The 22,971-nt window shown below is 39.2% G+C and overlaps 1 protein-coding gene across 10 annotated transcripts in view; it reads left to right on the top strand.

Moving 5' to 3' along the window:
• auts2a (activator of transcription and developmental regulator AUTS2 a) overlaps positions 1 to 22,971 on the top strand; it is a 693,940-nt gene that overhangs the window by 633,094 nt on the left and 37,875 nt on the right. For all 10 annotated transcript variants that reach the window (XM_030154094.1, XM_030154090.1, XM_030154095.1 and 7 more), the window contains one exon: positions 18,774 to 19,320. In XM_030154094.1, the coding sequence (XP_030009954.1) occupies positions 18,774 to 19,320 (547 nt within the window). The remainder of the gene's footprint in view (positions 1 to 18,773; positions 19,321 to 22,971) is intronic.

Here is a 22,971-nt window from a genome sequence, read left to right as displayed (position 1 = left end):
AAGAATGGACACATACCATTTCTCACTCCTCACCAGTAAAGATATCAGACCCTGTGAGAAGCCCCATCAGCTGCCTTATGTACATGTGACATGTTGAGGTCAAACGGTCCGCCTCGTTGCACAGCTGCCTTGTCTCGGTTTAGTTTTACACCGCTGTGACAATGTGCGCTGACCAATTGCTGTTGGTCGGATGGATGCTCATTACACGCCGCTGTTATTTCAAAGCCTCAAACAGATCGGGCATGACAGCCAAACCTGCAGAGGATCTGTCAGCCACAGGCAAAGAGTGTCCCCCCGAGGGCTGCCCTGCACCGGCCCCTGGCAGCAGCAGGACGGCCTCTTGGCTGGCGTTCCACCCAGCCCTTCTGGTGGTCACCTGTGCCAGCATGCCCGTCATCGAGTCCCTGACCCAGCTCTTCTCCGGTTACGTTCCCTGCAGCCTGACCTCACACCCTCAGGGATATATAAAGATTTGTTCTCTAAAGGGAAGCTGGAAACGGGACACCTTGCTGCCACCGATCTGACCGCTACATCCTCGTGCATTTAGAGATGGCGACGGTGTTTTCGGTGAAGGAAGGTATCCAAACATTTAGGCCTCAGGAGCTGCCTAAGCAGCAAAGAAGCAGATTTTCCACATGCTGGCTGGGTGAGAAGTGAGCAGTGAGAGCAGTTAAGAGCCATTACAGCAGCAGCTGTAATCAGAGCTACTGTGGGTGGAAGACTGTTGTCGCTGCAGCTCCTGTTAGTAAATGTCTTCATTATGACCCAAGAGAGACCAGACACAGTACATTGTCCTCAGCAGACAGAGTATGAAGTGAGCTCGGATGGATACTAGGAAAGGTAGGAGACGGGACAGAGTGAGCACTGTTGCCTTTCTGCTGTTCTATCGTGTTTCTTTCCCTGTCACTCTTGGATTTCCCTCCTACTCTACCTTTTCTCTGTGCACTGGCTCACACTGTAAACATGTGTGAGTGCTTGTCTTTTGTGGTCTGGCACTCGCCCTCGTCTGGCCTTGCATCTGTCAGAGCAGCTCAGTATGTTCAGTGGCTTACTAAGCCCAATTATCCCAGATTGCTACCATTTTACAGAGGATCACAGTCGCAGACAGTCTATCTTAGAAGAGGAGTCAGGGCTTTATTTCTTGGTTAACCGCACGCAACATGCACCATGACATCAGTGCGTATGCACACTATTTATATTAACATACGCTTGCGCTTTGGCTTCACAAGTTGTAATGCAAAATTCATAAAGTGAATGAGACAGGCACGAAATATAGATGTTAAGAGGGGCAGCTTAACAACTCTCCCCGCCTCCTGCTCACACTGGCCTTTTGCTCAATCACTGCTTGTTAAAGCAGCAGTTTGTGTTACTGTGAGGTGATATCAGCATGCTCTGGTATTCGCACTGAAAGACTACACATGTCACGCTCTCGCAGCCAGAATAGTTGGCCTGCTCATCCAACCCCCCAGCCTTTATTTCTGTTTAGCTTCCCACTCCCCTTCCCAGCCACCCCTGGGAGTCTAGCACTAATAAAACAGCTCCAGTCCAAGACCCTCCACACGGCGGGATGTCCAGCCTGTGTAACCCAATCCCCCTCGCTGCTCTGGCTTTAGAGAGCTGCTGACATGACGGAGAGTCTGGAAGGGCCAGCAGGGGAGCGTCCATCATTGTCAAGCCCCAGCGCCCTGGGCGTCCATCTGGGCCATGTCCAACACACATGCCTCTGCACCGTGGATTCAGTGAGGTGCTCCGACACTCTGGAGACGTGAGGGTATCACAGAGTGTGATGTTACTGCTCTTACAGCAGCTAATACTTAAGTCTTTAAAGCAGAGGAAGGGAGGGATATGAAGCTAATAGACTGGAGATTCTCCAGAGGCTTTAGCTCTGAGATCAGGGAGACGCTCCTCCACCTTTGGTTACTGCCTTGGGTTTCAGCGCTTCAGCGAACACATTTCACACAACACAGTCCAAGTCTGAGCCGTTCTGTTCACTCTTAAAAGGCAGTTTGACTGTTGACTGATTGTAGAATTTAACTGCTGTTCTGCAAAAGTCCAATTCAGCCGCTGTGTGAAACAACGCTTAGCTGTCCATATGGAAATATAAAGCGCATATAATGTACAGTTAACATGTTTATATTGTGAACGTTGTCATTATGTCACCTATAACAACGTATTATAAATATAAAACTATATGAATATGAAATAGAAACAGGCGAATTTGAAAATGTACATTTTTTAAATGTCAATATATTGAATAGATTTCTTATATAGTACATGTTTTACTTCAAATGCACATATATTTACAACAGGAAATTCAATAGATGTACATATATTACACATACATTACATTTGTATGTATGAAACAATTACTGTGTGCTTCATGTGCAGACGTTAGTGACATGGATGGGCTCCTTAGTGGGCACTAGAGAGGAGTATTAGAGCTTCAGGGATCTGGAAACACCTTCTGATCCCACAGATGAGCTCGTTGAGCTCAGATGTCATCCACTAATATGACCTCCAGGGTTTTCCTCTGTGTTCCCAGAGAAGACACAGAAGCATCACAGAAAGACTTTCATGAGCTCAGAGAAAACCGAGGCATCATTTTGAAAAACACCTGCAGGCAGCAAATCAATTTCAGTACAATCTACCTCCAATATACAGATTAAAATGTACACAGCACTAACAAACCTGTTGGAGTTCAAGTTAATTAATTTGAAAAGATATACAGAAATAATTGCTCAAATAGTTATTAGTTCTCAGTAAAAAGAGTGTCTCTCAGTTCAAGTACACATGCTGTGTTTGTTCCTATTAATAAGGAAACGCTGTAAAGCTGCAGTCGAGGCAGAACATACAAAGCGAATAAAGAAACGGCACAATGTGTATTTTTATCAGCGCTCTCCGACACAAACGAACAGCCCGCTGTTTGTTGATCTTCTCTGTGTGGCAGGGAGATCTGTTAAAGATGTCTGCCATTAATGCGACTGCAGGCTTCATTAAGAGCAAATAAACAGAGCCCAGTCTGTCACCGAGGAGCTCTTTGGGGAGCATATGCTATCGGAACCACTCCTGAGGTCGCACCACTGTCAACACTGGCTGCTCAATTACAACTGTAATTCTGTTGTCAAACAAAATATGCAGATACAAGGGACTGAGTTTGTGGTATTTTTCTTTTTTTTTTTTTTTTCTATGCAGTGACTAAATGGTTTCCAGACTGAGGCCTGGGGCTAAATTGCCTTTTAAAACGTTCTGTCTAACTGGGGACAGTGAATATGTTTTTGGTAGATTTTATTCTTCCAGCCTCTGGATGCTCAGCCCAACAGAGATCCTGATTGAAATGAATGTTTACTGAGACATACCAGTGCAAGATGGAATTTTCAATGAGGGCTGCCGTTCGTTGTGCACTTTAATTCATTCAACTTGAACAAACAGTCTGCCTCCCTCTGTATGGTTTTGTTTTACTGAGGAGGAGGAGGATGATGATGTGTGTGGAGGAAAAAGACAATGTAGTCCCACCTCCATCAGTGCTGTCCATGTTTACTGGGCCACGCACTCCAAAAATATCTTCAGACCAAATTCATCTGTTTTTAGGTCACCGCCCGATAGGCCTACAAAGGTCTATAAAGTTTGTTCAGTTTTGAGAAATTTAGATTTTTTTTTTTTATTTTTTTTCTTTTACAAATTTTTGAAATATTAACAATGTGCCTTTACTTCTAATGGTCAATATTTTGATGGTTTATAACATGTAAATGGTTACAGATATCAATATAGTTCCCACTGAACACTGATAGGAAGTCATATATGGACTTTCATTTGGGTCCATGACCTTTGACCTTCAGTGACCTTGAAGGGTCAAACTCAAGGTTACCAATGTCTAGATTTCAAGAGTCTTTTTCTTCAAAACTACTGGATGGATTAATTTCACATTTTTTATGTATCTTCCTTGGGACAGTGTTTACGAAGTTTGTTCACAGTTTTGAGAAAGTTAGATTTTTTTTTTTTTTTTTTACATTTTTTACGAATTTCTGAAACATTAAAAATGCTCCTTTACTTCTGATGCTCCATATTTTATAATAATAATAATAATAATAATAATAATAATAATAATACATTTTATTTGTATAGTGCTTTTCATGGAACTCAAAGACACTTTACATAAACAGATCAAAACAGAAATCAAACACATTTAAACAGATAAAAGCAGGTGCAGAAGGCCGGTATATAAATATAAACCAATTAAACATTAAAAGCAATCTTAAATAAATGAGTTTTTAAAAGGGATTTGAAGGTGTTGAGGTCGGAGCAGTGTCGGATAATAGGTGGGAGAGAGTTCCAGAGGGTTGGGGCAGCAATAGAGAAAGCTTTGTCCCCCCAGGTTCGGTGCTTTTGATGGTTTATAACATGTAAATGGTTAAAGGTATCAATACAGTTCCTATCGATCACTGATAGAAGTCATATATGGACTTTGACTGAAGGAGTTGAGTTCTCCTGCAGTGAAAGTACCATCCACTTCTATTGGCAGATTGATCTGAATCAAAACCACAGGACTCGAACATAGAACAGAACCTGACATCCTCACAAATTCGACTGGGGATTAATTCTGATAGAACATGACGCTGACATACAGGGACACTGGTCCTATTTTTGTGATTGGTTGTGGAGATGCCGGACGCAGTAAAACCGATGTGAAGTTGGAGCAGTTTGGATTGGATTGTGCTTCCAGCCGCTGAACAGGGAGTGAGATGGAGAAAACCAGACAGCGATGGAGGAAAAGAGTTCCAGGGGTGACAGTGAATGAGTGGAACTACAAAGGTGTGTGTCAGCTGTGATGGACAGCGCCGGGTTTTGAAGGTGTCAGCACTTCTCCTCAGATTGGCTTCTCCTTTTATATTCCAGGTGGTAGATTTAGTGAACAATGCCTGTGGCTCCACTTTACTCTGGAGACACCGAGCCACTAAAAGAAGCCACGGTTCTGACTGGACGTCAGTGTTGTGGTCACTCTGAAAGGGAATATTTATGCAGTTTCAGATTAGTATCGTGTTCTGCAGTCAACATCCAGTCGTTAAAGTAGGGATGCACCGATCTGACTTTTTCAGTTCTGATGCCGATACGAATGCTGGGGCCTTGCGTATCGGTCAATACCCGATACCGATCTGATATCAATGTTGATTTAAAGCAGAGGTTCTCAACCAGGGTGGTACTCTTTCTCACAGCTTTATCTACAGCAGGGGTCTCAAACATGTGGCCCAGGGGCCAAATGCAGCCTGCCAAAGGTTCCAATGCGGCCCGTGGGATGAATTTGCAAAGTGTCAAGACTGTGGCACTCATTTTAGCTCCGGTTCCACATACAGACCAATATGATCTACAGTCAAATAACAGCATGAAAACCTACAAAAAATAATGACTCCATAGTTTCTTCTCTGTTTGATGTGAAAAAAAAATTATTACATTATGCCTATAAATAATGATGACTTCAAATATTTGTCTCTGTTTTAGTGCAAAAAAAAACATTAAATTATGAAAATATTTACATTTACAAACCATCCTCTAACAATAAAATGTGAATAATCTGAACAAATATGAACAACCTGAAATGTCTAAAGAAAATTAGGCACAATTTGAACTCTTTTCTGCCTGTTCCTCAGTGTTTAGTGTCTTTGTAGATCTGATCCAGAATGCACATGTAGAAATCATAAATTGAGGCAGAATATTGTTAAAATTACACTTATTATTCTCAAGAAATGTCAGTTTTTTCAGGCTATTCACATCTTTTTTGTTTGGATAGTTTATAAAAGTAAGTATTTTCATAATTCAATGGTGTTTTTTTGCACTAAAACAAAGACAAAAATTTGGAGTTGTCATTATTTATAGGTTATTACACTATTATTTTACTGGTCCGGTCCACTGGAGATCAAATCGAGCTGAATGTGGAACCTGAAAGAAAATGAGTTTGAGAACCCTGATCTACAGAACTATGTAACCCACCATGTCCTCCACATACAGGTCTGTTGCGTTACTTTTAGAATTACGTTCGGCATGCACGAAATAGCCCGTGTCGCAAAAATGTAAAGGGGAAGGGTCCGTCTTACAGATAAGTTGCTTTTACAGATTCCCAATCCTCCTAAAATGTTGATATCAGGGCCGATATGCAATCCTAATATCAGATCGGTGCAACCTTAGTTTATACACTTCCACCAGGTACAGATTAGTGTCGTGTTCCGCAGTCAACATCCAGCCATTAAAGTGAATTGTGACGGGTTTAATGAATCGTTTTTTTGTCTTTCACAAATCAAACCCATAAATACAGAGATGTGACTGTGCTCCTCTGTACAATATAGGGATGTAACGATATGAAAATTTCAAATCACGGTTATTGTGACCAAAATTATCACTGTTATCATTATTATCGCGGTATTATTGAAATTGTGCTCAAAATGTTTGAAAAGTACTGATACACACACAGAAATAATTTAACCAAGTTGTATTTTAAAAAAAAAAAAGTAAAATAATTGGCACAATGCACTTTCTGTTGCAGAAACATTCAAGTATTAACACTTAGTGGTCTGAGCCTATTTTGTCCGTTTTTAGTGCTTTTGATTTTGCCTTTATATACTATATAAACAAATGTTTACTATACCCATGTTTGGTATCTGTTTTTTCAGCACGACTTCATCCATATCAACTGCCTATTATTTTTTCACTTAAACCTACTATAGCAACATAAAGGGACGAAAAATCACACAAAAAATATATAAAATCCGATTTGAAAAATATATATAATTTATTGCATAAATAACACAAAGATGCTTAATGAACCTTTTCAAAGACTTTAAAAATGAATATTGGTTCCAAATATTAGGTATATACTATTAAAATTGTAATAAATTAAAACTATACTCAAATATTTGACATAAAAGCAGATCTTTACATAGGTGTTTTTTCCCCTAAAAGTGCGGTAACCAAACACGGTTATCGTGTTAATTAGAATTTAAACGGTAATACTAACCGTCTGCAATTTTACCACCCTTTATCGTTATACTGATAATCGTTACATCCCTAGTACAATAGGAGATCAGGAGTCTCAGTGCGACAGCGGTGAATTCCACACCTGCAATTACCACCCAGAGGTTACCTGCCCTTGCATCATCTGGTGTCCTTCGTCCCTCCAGACCCCCCCCCCCCACACTCTTTTGTTCGCACCTGTTTCCTCAAAGCCCTCGGCAGCTGTGGCGAACCTTGCTACCATGACGCCTGTCCATCTTCTCTGGGCTGTAAATAGAGATGTTTGTCAGTGAAAATAGACGTCTGCTGCTGTTCTCGTTCAGTTTACTCATGAAGGCCACAGGTACGGACTCTGGGCATGGGGAGGTGGTGGTTTTGTGAACTTTTGGTGATTGTTAAGTTGATTGTGCATCAGTAAGAATCCATGAAATCAGATAAGACGACACATTAAGCTCCTCTAAACAGAGCAGTATATTGTCATGTTTTAATCTGCTTTCAGTAAATGTGTTATATTATGTAAAGCATATCACCATCTGCATAAAATCTGAGTTAAAACCCTCCATTTATTGGCAGATATTGCAGCTGCATTTGCATTTATCCTCCCTGTAACATTCATCATCGTACTGAACAAACTGTGCAATCTGTGCAAAATGAGTTAGCCACAGACCTTCGCATGTACACCTCTGGGAAGCTAATAGTGTTTTGGAGAATCAATGCATCACAAACCATGATGATGCTCAAGTAGACTGATATTTACTCGGGCACTTTTCCAGCACTGCAGTGATATTATTGCCTGTATCACACATGCATTAGTGTAGTAACATGTAAAGGCTCATTTCCATGTAAACACATAGCTGCTATCTGGAAAAACCTCTATTTTCTCATGTGTTTTTGCCTTTGAGCCACATGAAAACTGGGCTATGTCGCTAAAAATGATTATTTTTAGCATAACTGCTTAAGCATAATTGCTTAAGTCACCTTTTTTCAGGTCACAGTGAATTATGAAAAATAAATTAGCAGTGTTAGGAGAGCAAAGATTAGAGTAGATTAGATTAGATTAGACTTTATTGATCCCATAATTGGGAAATTCGATTCAGTGGTCAAAAGTGAGGGATTTTGTCTTTTAATTCTACTTTCTTTTTAATTTAATTTAATTTAATTTAATTTATTCTTAGCTATTTACACTCTGCATTTTTTAAAATGTATTTATTGTTGATGTGGTATGACAGTTTCTGTGGAGCAGTGACCGTATTTTTGAGTTTCCCCTTGGGGATTAATAAAGTCTCTGTCTGTCTGTCTGTCTGTCTGTCTGTCTGTCTGTCTGTCTGTCTGTCTGTCTGTCTGTCTGTCTATCTATCTATCTATCGCCATGTGAGTCATGTGTGACCTTTGTTTATTCCAACTCTAACCTGATGATGGCGCTCTACTGCGTATTTATGCAAGTTAGTGTAGATGAAAATGATCTGATGCCTACGATGTTATTGTTGATAACAGGTGGGAAATATCACTTTCTATAAATACAGATATGTGGACACATGGGCTCAGTTTGCTCCAAATACATGCCGGTGTACACGAAGGGTGATAAACAGGAATAAACCAGGCTGTTAGTTGCATATTCTGCTGCTAAGCCTCTTGTTTATTATTAATGAGCGGTCTGCACTAGGGCTGTTTATTGGCCAGAATCTAGCAATACAATACAAATCACAAACTAGGATCATGATACGATATATCACAATATATCATGATACTGTTAAAAGGCAATTTTTTGTTTGTTTGTTTGTTTTGAACGATTATTTCCTTGAAGATTTGAATTACACCCAAAATATGCCCAAATACTAAACACATTTTTATTTGATCACAACAGGATCTAATGTTACATCACAAAATGTTCTTGCGTTCAAACTGAAATTCTGTTTTACAGACATTACAATTTAATATCCTCTTCAAATGTTCAGATTCTATTAGTTCACAACTAACATCAGAACATTATTTTAGTTCAATCCCAACAAAGGAGTGAACATTATTTAATAAAAGAGTGTTAAATAATAAATAAAATATAAATAAAAAACGAAAAACAAAAATGAACCTCCACAATATCTGCATTTGAATAAATACCTAAAAATATCGATACAGTACTTTTTAATATCGATACAGTATTGTGAAATGAAATATCGTGACATATATTTCAGAACCGATATTTTCTTACAGCCCTAGTCTACACTGGTCGTCTGTAGGGCTGTGTATTGGCAAGAATCAGGCGATACGATACAAATCACAAACTAGGATCACAATATGATACATCACGATATATCATGATACTGTTAAAAAGGAAATTTTTTGTTTGTTTGTTTTAAATGATTTTTTCCTTGAAGAATTTAATTACACCAGAAATATGCTCAAATACTAAACACATTTTTATTTGATCACAATAGGATCTAATGCTATATCGCAAAATGTTCCTGTGTTCAAACTGAAATTCTGTTTTACAGACATTACAGTTTAAGATCCTGTTCAAATGTTCAGATTCTATTAGTTCACAACTAACATCAGAACATTATTTTAGTTCAAGCCCAACAAAGGAACTAACATTATTTAATAAAAGAGTGTTAAATAATAATAAGTAAAATAGAAAGAAAAAAACCAAAAATGAACCTCTGTCATATCTGCATTTGAATAAATACCTAAAAATATCAATACAGTACTTTTTAATATCGATACAGTATTGTGAAAAGAAATATCACGATATATTTTTCAGAACCGATATTTTCTTACACTCCTAGTCTGCGCTGGTCGTCTGCTGTTTTTGCCACTCGTCTATGTTTCTGAATGTCCGTCGTCAGCATGTTGTCGGCCGTGGCTGCATAACTGTGACGTCCTCCAGGCTCAGCTGTCGGCCTCGTGGCTCCTGCTATGTGTTAGCTTGTTGGTTTTGTGTGATTGGAGCTATGTGACCTCTGCCTGGATGCAATCTCATAAACGAGCGCCGCGGTTCAGAATGCGCCGAGGTGCTATTTTCAGGCGCGTTGGACCGAAGACCCGACGGCCTGAGACGAAGGCTCGGGATGTCCCGGAGGTCTGCGCAGCCATCAATTTGTCAGGATGTGTCCGTGTCCGGGGGAAAAGCTGTCAGATCCACCCCCTCGCGCTCACAAGTGAGAGGCAGAGGGAGATTAGCAGAGCGGCGTTGGCTCGGCTTCAGCGCTAATGTATTTTTCAAAAGCGCAGGTGCTGGCCTGCCAGTTGCACTTTGAAAAGATGATGATGTTGGCGCTTGTTTGTTAATCAATTAAATGCTCTGGGCCCTGTCAAGTGAGGACATTGAAATATAATATGCTAAATTAATCCTCTTATGTACTGCAGTAATGACCCAACAACACATTCAACTACCTTATGTTCTGTGTCACACTTTGCCAAGCTCCCATCAGCCCCTCTGCTTCAACATGGATGGAACAGCGCTGTGCATTGGCAACACTCCAGTCTATTGTGACTTTTCTTTTTTAGTCTAATTTTGGACAAAGAAATTAGAGTAAAATATGCAACAGAAAGGAAATGGAGCACAGTCTGTCATCGGTCTTTGTAAATGTGTGTGGATCGTTAGAAAGTAAGTCCTTAATTATCTGTAAAATTGATAATTAATCCTTAAATCGGATGCTTAATGGTCTTTAAAAATCCCACAGACACAATAAATCAGTGTTTTTTAACCTTGGGGTCAGGACTCCACGTATTGTCGACTGAAATTTCTAGTAATTGATTAAAAAAAAATAAAAACCTTACTAATAAAAAAATATATGGTGAGTTTACAGAGACAATCCCAGTCCATAACAGACATGATAAACTGTGGTTCTGTTTCTGTGTCAGATGTTCATTGTGGTCAGTTTCAGATGCTGCAGCTCTTTCATAATTCATAGTTTGAGTTCTTCTTTGTTCAGTATTAATTGTCCTCCTTGTAAATCACAGCTGGACTGACTGGACAGATCCTGACCAAGGAAAATCACATTCTCACCTGGATTTACTGCCTCCATCCAGAATAATATACATTATGTAGACTAAATGTCGTCTAAAATTAACATTTATTTGCAACATAATATCGCAAACTATTACATGATCAAAAACAAATTAATTTTAGCAAAAAAAGGTCTCCGTTCTGGGATTGCCAGAAATTTGTGATGTTAAAATGGGTTCACGAGCCAAAAAAGGCTGGGAACCACTGCAATAAATGATATATGTTTCTTTGTAAATCATTGTACAGTAATAATTCAATGTGTCATTAACCCTTTCATGCACGAATTATGAGAACCTTAATCAAAATTTTTTCCTGAGTGTTTGTATTCCTCTTTAGGCATGAAAAAAAACAATGTGATAGAAAATTTTCTTCTGAAAAATAAATAAAAAATAAATGAATAAAATAAAAATAATTAAAAAAAAAAAAAACATTTTAAATACATTTAAAAAATTAATAATGCCAAAATATTCTTATGAATCTATTTTTCATGAAGTTGCAAAAATGTCCACTCAGCTGGACACCACACGTTTAATTTTTGAATCACAGAAACATGTATTTACTGATAAATTATGTGAAAACTATGGGGAGGGCTTGTGATTCTGGGGGTTTATGCTCAGGAGAGATCTACATAATGTTACCAATTCATGTCAGAAAAGATATGTAGTGTCTTAAAACTTTAATAAAGATATGTGTAAAAAAACAAAAACAAAAAAACAACAACAAAATCCATGAATATACAAGAGAACAGCCGTAGAATAGCTGTCCACTGGAGTGACCAGTATGCACGAAAGGGTTAATGTTGATCATTTAATCCGAGATGGGATTGAGTGGAGCCTCCAACAGTCATTTCATAGGTGGGGGGGTTTCAGGTATGAGCTTTAGCAGCTTCAACATCAATTAAAGAAACATTATTCAAAGACGAATGGAAATGGAACGTTAGTGGATTGAAACATGGTTCAGTCTGTTTCAATCCAATAACTATGAGGCTGTTGGACTGTTATTTATGTCTATGTAAGGTCTGAAACTGGACCAAAAACAACGTGAAAATGCCTTAAAAAGTCAGATATTCAGCGTCATCAAACCTGCACATACCCTGTTTCTGTATTTAGCATATTTTTTTGTGTATTTTAGAGTGCTTTATATATATTTTAATGAATCTTAGTGCTTTTTTTTGTGCATTTTTAGTGTATTATTTGTCTATTTTAATATATTCAAGCATATTTTTGGTGTATTCTAGTGTATTTCTGTATATTTTAGTGTATTCTAGCATATTTTTTGTACATTTTAGGACATATTAGTGTGTTTTGTAGTGCATTTTAGTGTTTCTTTTTGTGTTTTTTTATGCATGTTAAGTGTATAATAACTATTAAGCCTGTTGGACTGTTATTCGTGCTAATGTAAAGTCTGAAATTTGACCAAAGATACCTTGAAAAATGTCTTAAAAAGTCAGAAATTCAGCTTCATCAAACCTGCACATACCCTGTTTCTGTATTTAGCATATTTTTTTGTGTATTTTAGAGTGCTTTATCTATATTTTAGTGAATCTTAGTGCTTTTTTTGTGCATTTTTAGTGTATTATTTGTCTATTTTAATATATTCTAGCATATTTTTGGTGTATTCTAGTGTATTTTTTGTATATTTAGGGCATTTTAGTGTATTTTAGCATATTTTCATATATTTTAGTGTATTCTAGCATTTTTTTTTGAGCATCTTTGGACATTTTAGTGTATTTTGTGGTACATTTTAGTGTTTTCTTTTGCGTTTTTTGTACATGTTAGTGTGTAATAACTATTAGACCTGCTGGACTGCTGTTTGATACGGAAGCGTATTGCATTCACTCAAAAAAATAAATTCGGCTCTATTTTTTCTGAATTAACAAGATTAACAGCAGCTTAATTATAGCAAAATATTCCTCCAGTCTGGCCATGATTCTGTTTGTTTATTTTTTCCCTAGTTACAACTACTTCTGGGTCAGACAACTTTAACTATATTGAAAATAGCAAAATCGGATGAAACGGTCGTTATCCGTTTTTTTTCCATTTTTCATTTGAGCACAAAATCGGGAAATGGAAAAATGAACCGTTATCCGTTTTTCATTCTGGTTTTGAAAATGAAAAACAAAAAAACGAGTTGTATTTTTTTTTTTTTTTTTTTTGTGATTTTTGGTTTTAAATTGAAAAACTAATGAACGAATGATACGCGGATTGAAAAATCACACTTGTTGTGCTTTGTTATAAATTACACGTTTCAGCTCATAGCTCCGTGTGCGATCCGTCTAATGATTACATGCAGCGGCGTAGCTTTAACCACGTCGGAGGCGCGGGGTGGTGGGTGTGGAGCTAATGCGCTGTGAACAGTACGATGGCTCACCCTGGGATAATGAGTTATCCCCCTAAGCCCCTGGCCGGCTCCCCTGACATCCAGCCTTAATGAAGGGCTTTCCTGAACACACACCCCCAGCTGACCCACACAAAGCCTCCCTCTACTCCCCTCACCTCTTAAATCCGGCCTCTGGCTTCTGCCTCCCGTGCAGACCCGCACACCCACGGCCCTCATTCTCCATTCTGACGCTCCGCCAGGCAGCGTGTACTAGTTAAAACCTGCAATAGCACTGAAATGCAGAGAAAACAGCAGGGATCCACATTTTGAGAAGCCATCGGGGAATTGCGCTTATTTGTTTCCAGGGATGAAGAAGACTGACAAATGAACCCTCGCGGGAGGAAAGCTGGCGTACACTCCTCTTCATTTCTTCCCCGCTTTGCTCCGGCCCTGGAGTCTTCATTATGACCAGAATAGACACCTTCTTTTTAGCGTGTTAGCACAATCTCAAAACAAGCCGTGGACCTCGGGGACCGAGAGGTGCAGCGAGAGATTTGAGAATTGGGATTTTCTCATCTCCCCATCTGCTGCGGAGAAGTTGTTTGCCAGCAGCAGTCTCTCTTGACCGGTAATAGCATTTATAAGTGGAGAAGATTGACATGGATGTGGGAGATGGATTTAAGAGCTGCACACTTTCTGCTTGTTCGCTGATGCACATGAAGAGTGGAATGGGAGTGTTCTTATGCTGCAGGTTTCCAAAGAGACACTGGTTTGGTTTGAGGACTATTAAGCCTTTACTGGAACATAAATGGTTCTTCTAAGCCACGGTTTGGGTCAGATCTTGAGTTTTGAGCCACAGTTGAGAAAACAGTATGGATGTTTTGACTAATATTAGGAGAAAACAGTCTTGTATTACTTTGGGCTGGGACCAAAAAGGACACCAGAGGGCATTGTTAGGGATTTGGAAAGCACCGAGTCTGTTTACATGAGCTTAAAAATCTGATGATTGTAATATTTTTTTTTTTTAACAGGTGTATTTAATATTTTCAAAGCAAATAATCCCTCTACAACAAATAATTAATAATAAATAACACGGTAAATAATGATACAAACAATAATGCCGGTGTGAAACAGAACTATCACAGTAAAGCTCTTCTTCAATAAAATAGACATGACAGGGCAGCAACATGCAATATAAATGGTACAGTCCGAGACATAAATCATCCTTATCATCCTTAAACGTCACTGATGGTCCAAGAGTTAACTTAGTGGTCTCACAGTGAAACTTATTTCAAAGAGAGCAAAACAAAAACAAACAGGCGTATACTAAATACATAGCAGTACTCATTTGTTGATGGACATACACAGAGAACATGCCTCCATTGCTCTCCTGCCCTCTAAGAACATCATAAAAGATCTCCACATGTGTTCAAAGATGAGAGATTTACCCTTTAACAAAGAGGTGAGTTTGACCACAAACTCACCAGATAATTGTAATAATTAGATCTGATGCGTTTACATGCACTTCAGAAATGTGAAAATCGAAAAACTTGGTTTAGACGTTTCAGTCTAAAGTCGATTGGATTCTTTTTGGAGTTCATACATATAATACGTATTGACAGCAGAATCAAACTTCCTGTTAGTGTCTTCCCCTCACATATGACTATATTTTGTCAGTTTTCTGCCATTTAAATTGTTTACACGTGCAGATGTAAAAGAATGAAATAAATCAGATTAACAGGTATACATGCGTGAAGACATCAGAGTACCGGGGAGAAATCCAGGTGTGATAATCTGATTTATCATAATCAGATTACTGCTGTTATCTGATTAAACATACCAGATTATTCTGTTTATATGATCACTAATAATCTGATAACTCCAGAAATCAGATAATGATCCGAGTTTTATTGTGGATGTAAACAGGTTCACTGAGGAACGTTTTTCTACTAAACACTGACACTAATGAAACTCATCATGTGTTTCATCCTCAGTATCATTTCCATCTTGTCTTCGCTTTAACAGATACTAGTTTTATGATTTACGTGTGTAGGGGTGTCAAACTCATTTTAGTTCAGGGGCTACATTAAGCCAAATTTGATCTGCAGTGGGCCAGACCAGTAAAACAATAACATAATAATATATAAATAATGTCAACTCCAAACTTTCCTCTATGTTTTAGAACGAAAAAAGTAAAATTATGCAATGAAAATGTTTACATCTACCAACTGTCCTTTAAAACAATGTGAATAACATGAACAAACTGAAATTTCTTAAGAAAACTAAGTGCAATTTTAACAATATTATGTCTGTTTATCATTTAAACATGTAAATTACAACTTACAGATCACAGTGGATCTACAAATACACAAAAGATTTAATAACAGGCAAAATATTGTTAAAATTACACTTCAGACATTTTAAAATGTTCATATTTGTTCAGGTTATTCGTGTTTTTCTGAAATGTTAGTTTGTTTTAGTGTAACTACAGTAAAATGACATGAAAATGTTTACATTTAAAAGGACAAAAAATGTAGAGTTGTGATCATATATAGGTTATTATGATAGTATTTTAATGATCTGACCCACTTGAGACTAAATTGGTCTGTATGTGGAACCTGAACTAAAATGATTAATGTCTTCAGTGTAATTTTTGCATTTCACAAATTCATTCAAGGGGCCAGGCCCTTTGGCGGGCTGGATTTGGCCCCCGGGCCGCATGTTTGACACCTGTGTTTTAAAGTTATGATAAATGGGTTTTGTGACGCAGCTCAGCGGCAGTGACGGCGTTTCTGTCTCAGATTTGGTTTTTGGTTCCAGACCTGTTCCTCCTACAGGTCCAGGGTCTAGATCCAAAACACTACAACCTGTCCAAGTGTTCCTATTGTGTCTGGACAGAGTCACAGATGTTCCAGTAAGAAGATCAGGAGTCAACAGCTGTTATTGTTTGCGATCTTTAACTAGGAATTACCTCCCCTGACCCATAACTAGAACATCACATGTGCGTGCGCCTGCTAATACTGCACTTAGCATTTTAATGCTAATGGCTGGCGGTGGCGGCGGAGGCCTGTTGGTTGAGGCCGGTCCCGGTGGGGCTGGTGTGGGCCTGTTGAGAGCCTGGTGTCAGGGTGAACAAAGCCCAGTGTGACAGGCCCCGGGCCGGTCTCCGGGGACCGGGGCCACAGCTACACCTTTTTGGCAGGTAAAGGATTGAGCTGTGCTGAAGGGGGAGGGCCCTCCCTCCTGCCCCCAACTCCCCAAAGGCCCTCAGAGAGTTAATTACATTTTATGTATGCACTGTCATTTCCCATGAGCCTCTCTGCCTCTAGAGCAGCCAAGCTGACTGCACTTTGTTCCGTAGGAGGAGGTCCCTGCAGAGAAATCCCCAGGACAGAGCTTATTAGTTATTGTTCTGTGTGGCTTCAGCGTTGTGCAGCGGTTATTATCCAGCTCTGGACATAATGGTTGGATCCTACAGCCTCTAATAGCAAGAAATTGCTGTATTTTGGCAAATAATGCAAGACCAGAAAATGAACCCTTATCTTTAGAGACAGCCTTCGCTGTCGTCCTTCACTCAATGTGGAAAAATGAAGTTTGTATCGTATATGAACAGTATTTGCAAAGACTTGGATTATTTTGGGTTTGTTGGGTCATGGCTTAAACATTCATTTGATGGATATAAATCCTCCACAAAATATACACAACTGTGTAAAAGTCTACCACCATGTTGGTTCTGCAGCGTTGTAATGAACAGGCAGTTTTATTTGTGACTTTCTTTATAATGAAATAAGAGATAATACAGGGAATAAGTGCATAGTAAATAAATCAGAACTGAATGTGTTCTACAGGTAAAAGTTGGTATTTAATGTGACTCCATCGTAAACATCTTGACATTCTGGATGTTTTCTTAAATAATTTGGTCGTACATTAAATGGAGCTTTGGGCAGAGTATCCCACAGTTTTTCTTTTAAACTGTCTTTTAAAATGTCTTTTGCGCATGCCTATGTTTTTCAGTTTTTTGTGTCATATTTTTAGTCATTTTTTGCACAAAGTGTTTTTGCTGCTAAACAGAACACAGCTGCCAAACCGATTTTCATTGTTCCTGTGACAGTGACAATAAAGATCTATAATATATAATATAATATCTATTCTATTCTATTCTATTCTATAATTTTGTGCCATATGGCTTCTATAATATACATACTTTTTTCTAAATGTAATTTTTTTACTTTTGTTTAGATGTGTTAGTTCTTCCAGTTGATGTACTGATGCAGAGACTTAGAAATCCTTCTAATTTTTGCTAAACCAGCTCATCTAATGGTGGCCTAAGCCTTTTGCACAGTTCTGTACATGTGTGAAACAGCAGTAGTTGAAGGTAACTGAAGGTTCTAGTTTGTGATTTTACTGCTTGAACTGTGTGGAGGTTTTGGTTTTTTTTTCTCTTTTCAGAAAAACACATTAGTTTTAATAACTTTAATGTGCTCCTCCTATTCGTCGAGTCTCAGAGAAAACAACAAACATCTGTATTTTGTTTTTTTTTTTCAGGAAATGAAAAGTTCTGGTGTCGTGTAATAACCCTCTGTGGTTAACATCACTCCTTCAGGCTCCACCTACTTTACATCATTTTCTCCAGTGTTGAATTATCAGAACCGGTCAGAAAAAAGAACAAACTCTTTGTCCAGGTGATCACACATGTGAATGTGTGTGATCACCCTCCTGTTTTTGTAGAATTAGGTTGAATTTAAACCTGCCCTCATTCACATGGGAAGTCTAATCCAAGACCATGTAAAACACTTGTGCGTCATTACCTCCACCAGGAGGATTGTGATCGCTTTGCTTTGTGTGTTTGCGTGTTTGTTTGTTAGCAGGATAACTCAAAAAGTTATGGACGGATTTTCAGGAAATTTTCAGGAAATGTTGATACTGGCACAAAGAAGAAATTATTCAATTTTGGTGGTGATCCGGGGGGGTGGGGGGTGTGCACAGATCTGTCATTGCGGAGGTCTGCGCTCTTCGAGTTTCTTGTTTGTCTTGCAAATGGAAGTTTTGTCACAAAGGAAACATTAACCTTGAAGTCCAGGTGATGTTTGTACAAGACAAAGTGATTTTGCACAAACAAGAAAAATACAATGTAGCTGTGCAGGTCGCCCCTGGGGGGGGTTAGAGGGTGAATGAAAGGACCGGGGGTTGGTGTTGGGTGTTTGTACCAGAACAGGAGGGGGGAGGGGGTGTCAGTCAGTTCAACGCTATGGAAGCAGAAGAAAACAACCAAATGAAGCAAACACGTCTGACTTTCCAGCCCCTTTGAACCGACACATTTACATGTTAAAAAACTGTAACATGGACTTGAATCCAGTGCATGAACCAACTCAGCCTGTGTTCTGACCTTTTTAATGTTTTCTGACTTTCCTTCCATTGAGCGTCTGTTGTTTTTCTTGTTTTTCTTTCTCAGTTCCTGATTTTGGCTTCGATGTCCTTTCCACCAATGGCGGCCAGGAGCCCCAGGGCCCCGGGGTCCTCAAGGTGTCAGGCCTAGAGCGCAGTCAGGAGAGGAGTGAGGAGAGCGTCAGGGAGGCCCCGTCCCCGGCACCCAGCCCCCCCGGTCAGCCTCTGCTCCCCCAGTCCCTACCGGCCGTCCGGCCCCTGTCCCCACGCCGGATCCAGACCAACGGCCCCGCCCAGGCTCCGGCCACGTCCCACCCGCCGCCGCCGCACTCAGAGGCTCCTCCCAGGCCTCAGACGCCCGCAGCCCTGCCTCTCGCCCAGGGCCAAGAGCCCTCGCCGCCCCCCCCTCCCCGGCCCCAGCACCAGCCTGAAGTACTGTCGCACCCCCGGCCCCCGCCGACGCCCAGTCTGCACCCGCACCCGCCGTCGCCCGCTTTGCCCACCCACCACCCGCATCAGCAGCATCCCAGTCAGGCAGGGCCCCACCGGCCCCCGTCACGCTGCCATCCCCGGCCCCTGTCCGCCTACAACGGCCTCAGCCTCAACGGACACAGGTACGGACAGACGGACACGGCCTAGAAACACTCCTTAAATTAAGTTAGTGTTTGTCCCATGGCGTACTTTATTTTATGACATTTACATTTGACATGATACATTAAAGCAGGGGTGTCAATCATAAGGCCTGTGGACGAAAACCGGCTGCCAAAGGGTCCAAACCGGGTCCATGGGATGAATTTGTGAAATGGAAAAATTACACTGAAGATACTGATGATCAAGGAGGTTAAAAACATTTTAGTTCAGAGCAAGGTTATTATTGTTAGCGAAATGACGAAAACTAGAATTGTAAAAACATTTTTGTTAACTGAAACAAAAAACAACTATAATTAAAAGAGAAAAGATAACTAACTGAAACTGTATTGTGTTTACAAAACTAACTGAAACAGATAAAAGTTATGGATAAAATGCCCTTCTTTTTCATCTTTGTCAATGTCAGATTTATACAAAATCAATTTATTTCCCTCTAGCAATTTTAGCTAGCAGCACCATACGACACTTTTTGGTCCGTCACTTGTGTTCACTTGTGGTTTCCAGTCGTCTTCTGGTCCCCACTCTACCTGGAAACATGGAGACTAAAGTTGGGAGAAAGCAGCAGAGTCCTGCCTGGGATTTATTTGAATACGACGACAGAGAAGAAGAGAAAAGATATGAAAAAACTAAAACTAATACTGAAACTAAACTAAAACTAAGCATTTAGAAAAAAATTTAAACTAATAAAAACTATCAAACCTGCTCTGAAAACTAATTAAAACTACCTGAATTAGACAAAAAAAAGTCAAAACTAAATAAAACTAAACTATAATGAAAAATCCAAAACTATTAGAACCTTGGTTCAGAGGTCACATACAGACCAATAGGATCTTAAGTGAAATAATAGCATAACAGGCTGTAAATGTCAACTTCAAATTTTCCTCTTGGTTTAATGTGAAAAAAGTAAAATGACTTATGAAAATATTTACATTTACAAACTATCCTTTCACAATAAAATGTGAATAATCTGAACAAATATGAACAACCTGAAATGTCTCAAGAAAAACAAGTGCACTTTTACTTTTATTCTCCGTTATTAAATATTTTGTGTATTTGTAGATCCACTGTCATCTGTAAGTCATGTTAATATAAAGATGAGTCATAATATTGTTGACATTGCATTTATTTTTCTTATGAAATTCCAGGCTGTACATGGTTTTTCAGATTATTCACATTTTCATGTCATTTTACTTATTTCACACTCAAAAGAGAAAACATTTATTTTTCTGGTCCAGGCTGTATGTGGCCCCTGGACTAAAAGACTGTCTTTTCTACATTTACACATAACAATAGTGTTAAATTCCCCTCATGTATTGGACCTTTGTACCCAATAGAAAGTAGTTTAAGAAGTCAACAGATCTGCTTATTAAAAAAAAAAAAAAAAAAAAACAGGTCTACTCTGTTTGAAGATTTGCAAGTGCAATATGGACAAAACACTTGAAAACAGGAGTGTTTCTGTGGAGCTGATCAGTATGTAAATTGCCATCAGAGCCCGAAGGCCTCGGAGCCAAACAGTAGCACTGATTATTAACAGCAGAGTAGAAGGGCCACGGTGACTGGGATTTATCAACCACCCACACTGTCATCTGCACCGGCTTTATATGAAAATACATACTCTCAAACACTATTATAGAGGGGGGTTTTTTTTGGTTTCGAAGGGTTTATTTGTGCATGACAACAAAAGGAACTTCAACTGATGCTGATACTGTTAACCCTTTTAGCGCCAAAGTCACAATATTGTGACAAACGACTAGGAAAATTTCATATCACGGTTATTGTGACCAAAATTATCACAGTTATCATTATTATCACGGTATTGATGAAATTGTGCTCAAAATGTTCAAAAAGTACTGATACACACACTGAAATAATTTAACCAAGTTGTATTTAAAAATAAATAAATAAATAAAGTAATAGGCACAATGTGCCTTCTGTTGCAGAAACATTAACCCTTAGTGGTCTGAGCCTATTCTGTCCGTTTTTCAGTACTTTTGATTTGGCCTTTATATACTATATAAACAAATGTTTACTATACCCTTGTTTGGGATCTGTTTTTTAAGGCACAACTTCATCTATATCATCTGCCTATTATTTTTTTTCACTTTAACGTACTATATCAACATAAAAGGCCAGAAAACACAAAACATATATAAAATCTGATTTGAAAAATGTATATACTTTATGTATAAATAACACAAAGATGCTTAATGAACCTTTTCAAAGACTCTAAAAGTGAATATTGGTTCCAAATATTAGGTATATACAATTAAAATTGTAATAATAAAACTACACTCAAATATTTGACATAAAAGCAGATCTTTACATAGGGTTTTTCCCCCTAAAAGTGCAGTAATCAAACATGGTTATCATGATAATTAGAATTTAAACGGTAATACTAACCGTCTGCAATTTCACCGTGGTTTATCATTATTATACTGGTAATCGTTACATCCCTTCAAGCGACATAATGGACTGAAACAGACCATACCACCTCCCATCAATAGATGGCAGACTTGTGCTCCTTCAATCCTAACATTATTTCAGGGCATGTTTCTATTCAAAGTGAAGAAGAAAATCCAGTTTGAATGTGTGGTCCTGAGCTGCTTTAGAAGTGAAGTTGATTTAGTTGTAGTTTGGAAAGATAAGGACACATTTGTCTACTCTGGTGTTTGGATGAAAAGATACTCAAACTTACTGCAACTGGGCTTCACCTCTGTCCACATTATGTTTTGGAGGAAGAAAAATCCCACTTGTTGTGCTTTGTTATAAATTGGAAGTTCAGCTCGTAGCTCCGTGTGCGATCCGTCTCATGATTACATGCAGCGGCATAGCTTCAAACTTACTACTTTACTTTCTACTAATGTTTAAGTTCATTTATTTTAGGGATAAGATGATAAAAAACCAAAAACACAATGAAAACTTCTCTGTAAATATGTTCAGAGTTCAATTTTACTAAAAGTTATGCAATCCAATATGGCTGCCGCCCTGTGACATCACAATATGCAAATTAGATGAGTACGTTTACTCCCTTTAGGTCATACCTAATATTTTTCTCATTTACAGTATGAATTTATCTCTAAACACTTCCAACATACAGCTTTTTAAAATCTGGATCTGAAATTCAGTGGATATTTTTTAAAAACACTTGGACATCTAAAGGGTTAATTTGTTGCTGATCTTTCATCGGATCCGTGCAGACCTGAGTTCACTCCAAAGCTCTGTTCTCCGTTCATTTAAGACTTGTGTTGTGGAAGCCACTCGCTCCAACAACAGCTCTGCCTCGGAGGCTGTGAGGACTTGGCCGGGGCGTCGTGTCCTGGTGCCAACGGGCCCTGGCGCCCGCCGCGAACGATGACGGCGGGGGCCCGCGGCGAAGAGCGGGCGACGCAAATGAGCTTTTAAGCTTAGAGCGTGGAGCGGTGTAGACGCAGCGCTGCGATGCCCCCGGGGAAAACCCACACACACTCCACAAAAGGCGGTTTGGCTTCCACATGCGTCCGCCCGCTGCCTCTCGTGGCGTCTCCGTGCACATGCTCAGTACCTGCTCTGAGGAAGCGCCTTCACAGAGGATGTTCAAAGACAGATGCTCGTTCTGTTCTGCTTGCCAGCGGTGGTTT

The sequence above is a fragment of the Sphaeramia orbicularis genome, chromosome 14 (assembly GCF_902148855.1).
Source record: "Sphaeramia orbicularis chromosome 14, fSphaOr1.1, whole genome shotgun sequence".
Taxonomy (NCBI): domain Eukaryota; kingdom Metazoa; phylum Chordata; class Actinopteri; order Kurtiformes; family Apogonidae; genus Sphaeramia; species Sphaeramia orbicularis.
Note: the sequence above shows the minus strand (reverse complement) of the source record. Positions and strands in the feature narration are given on the sequence as shown.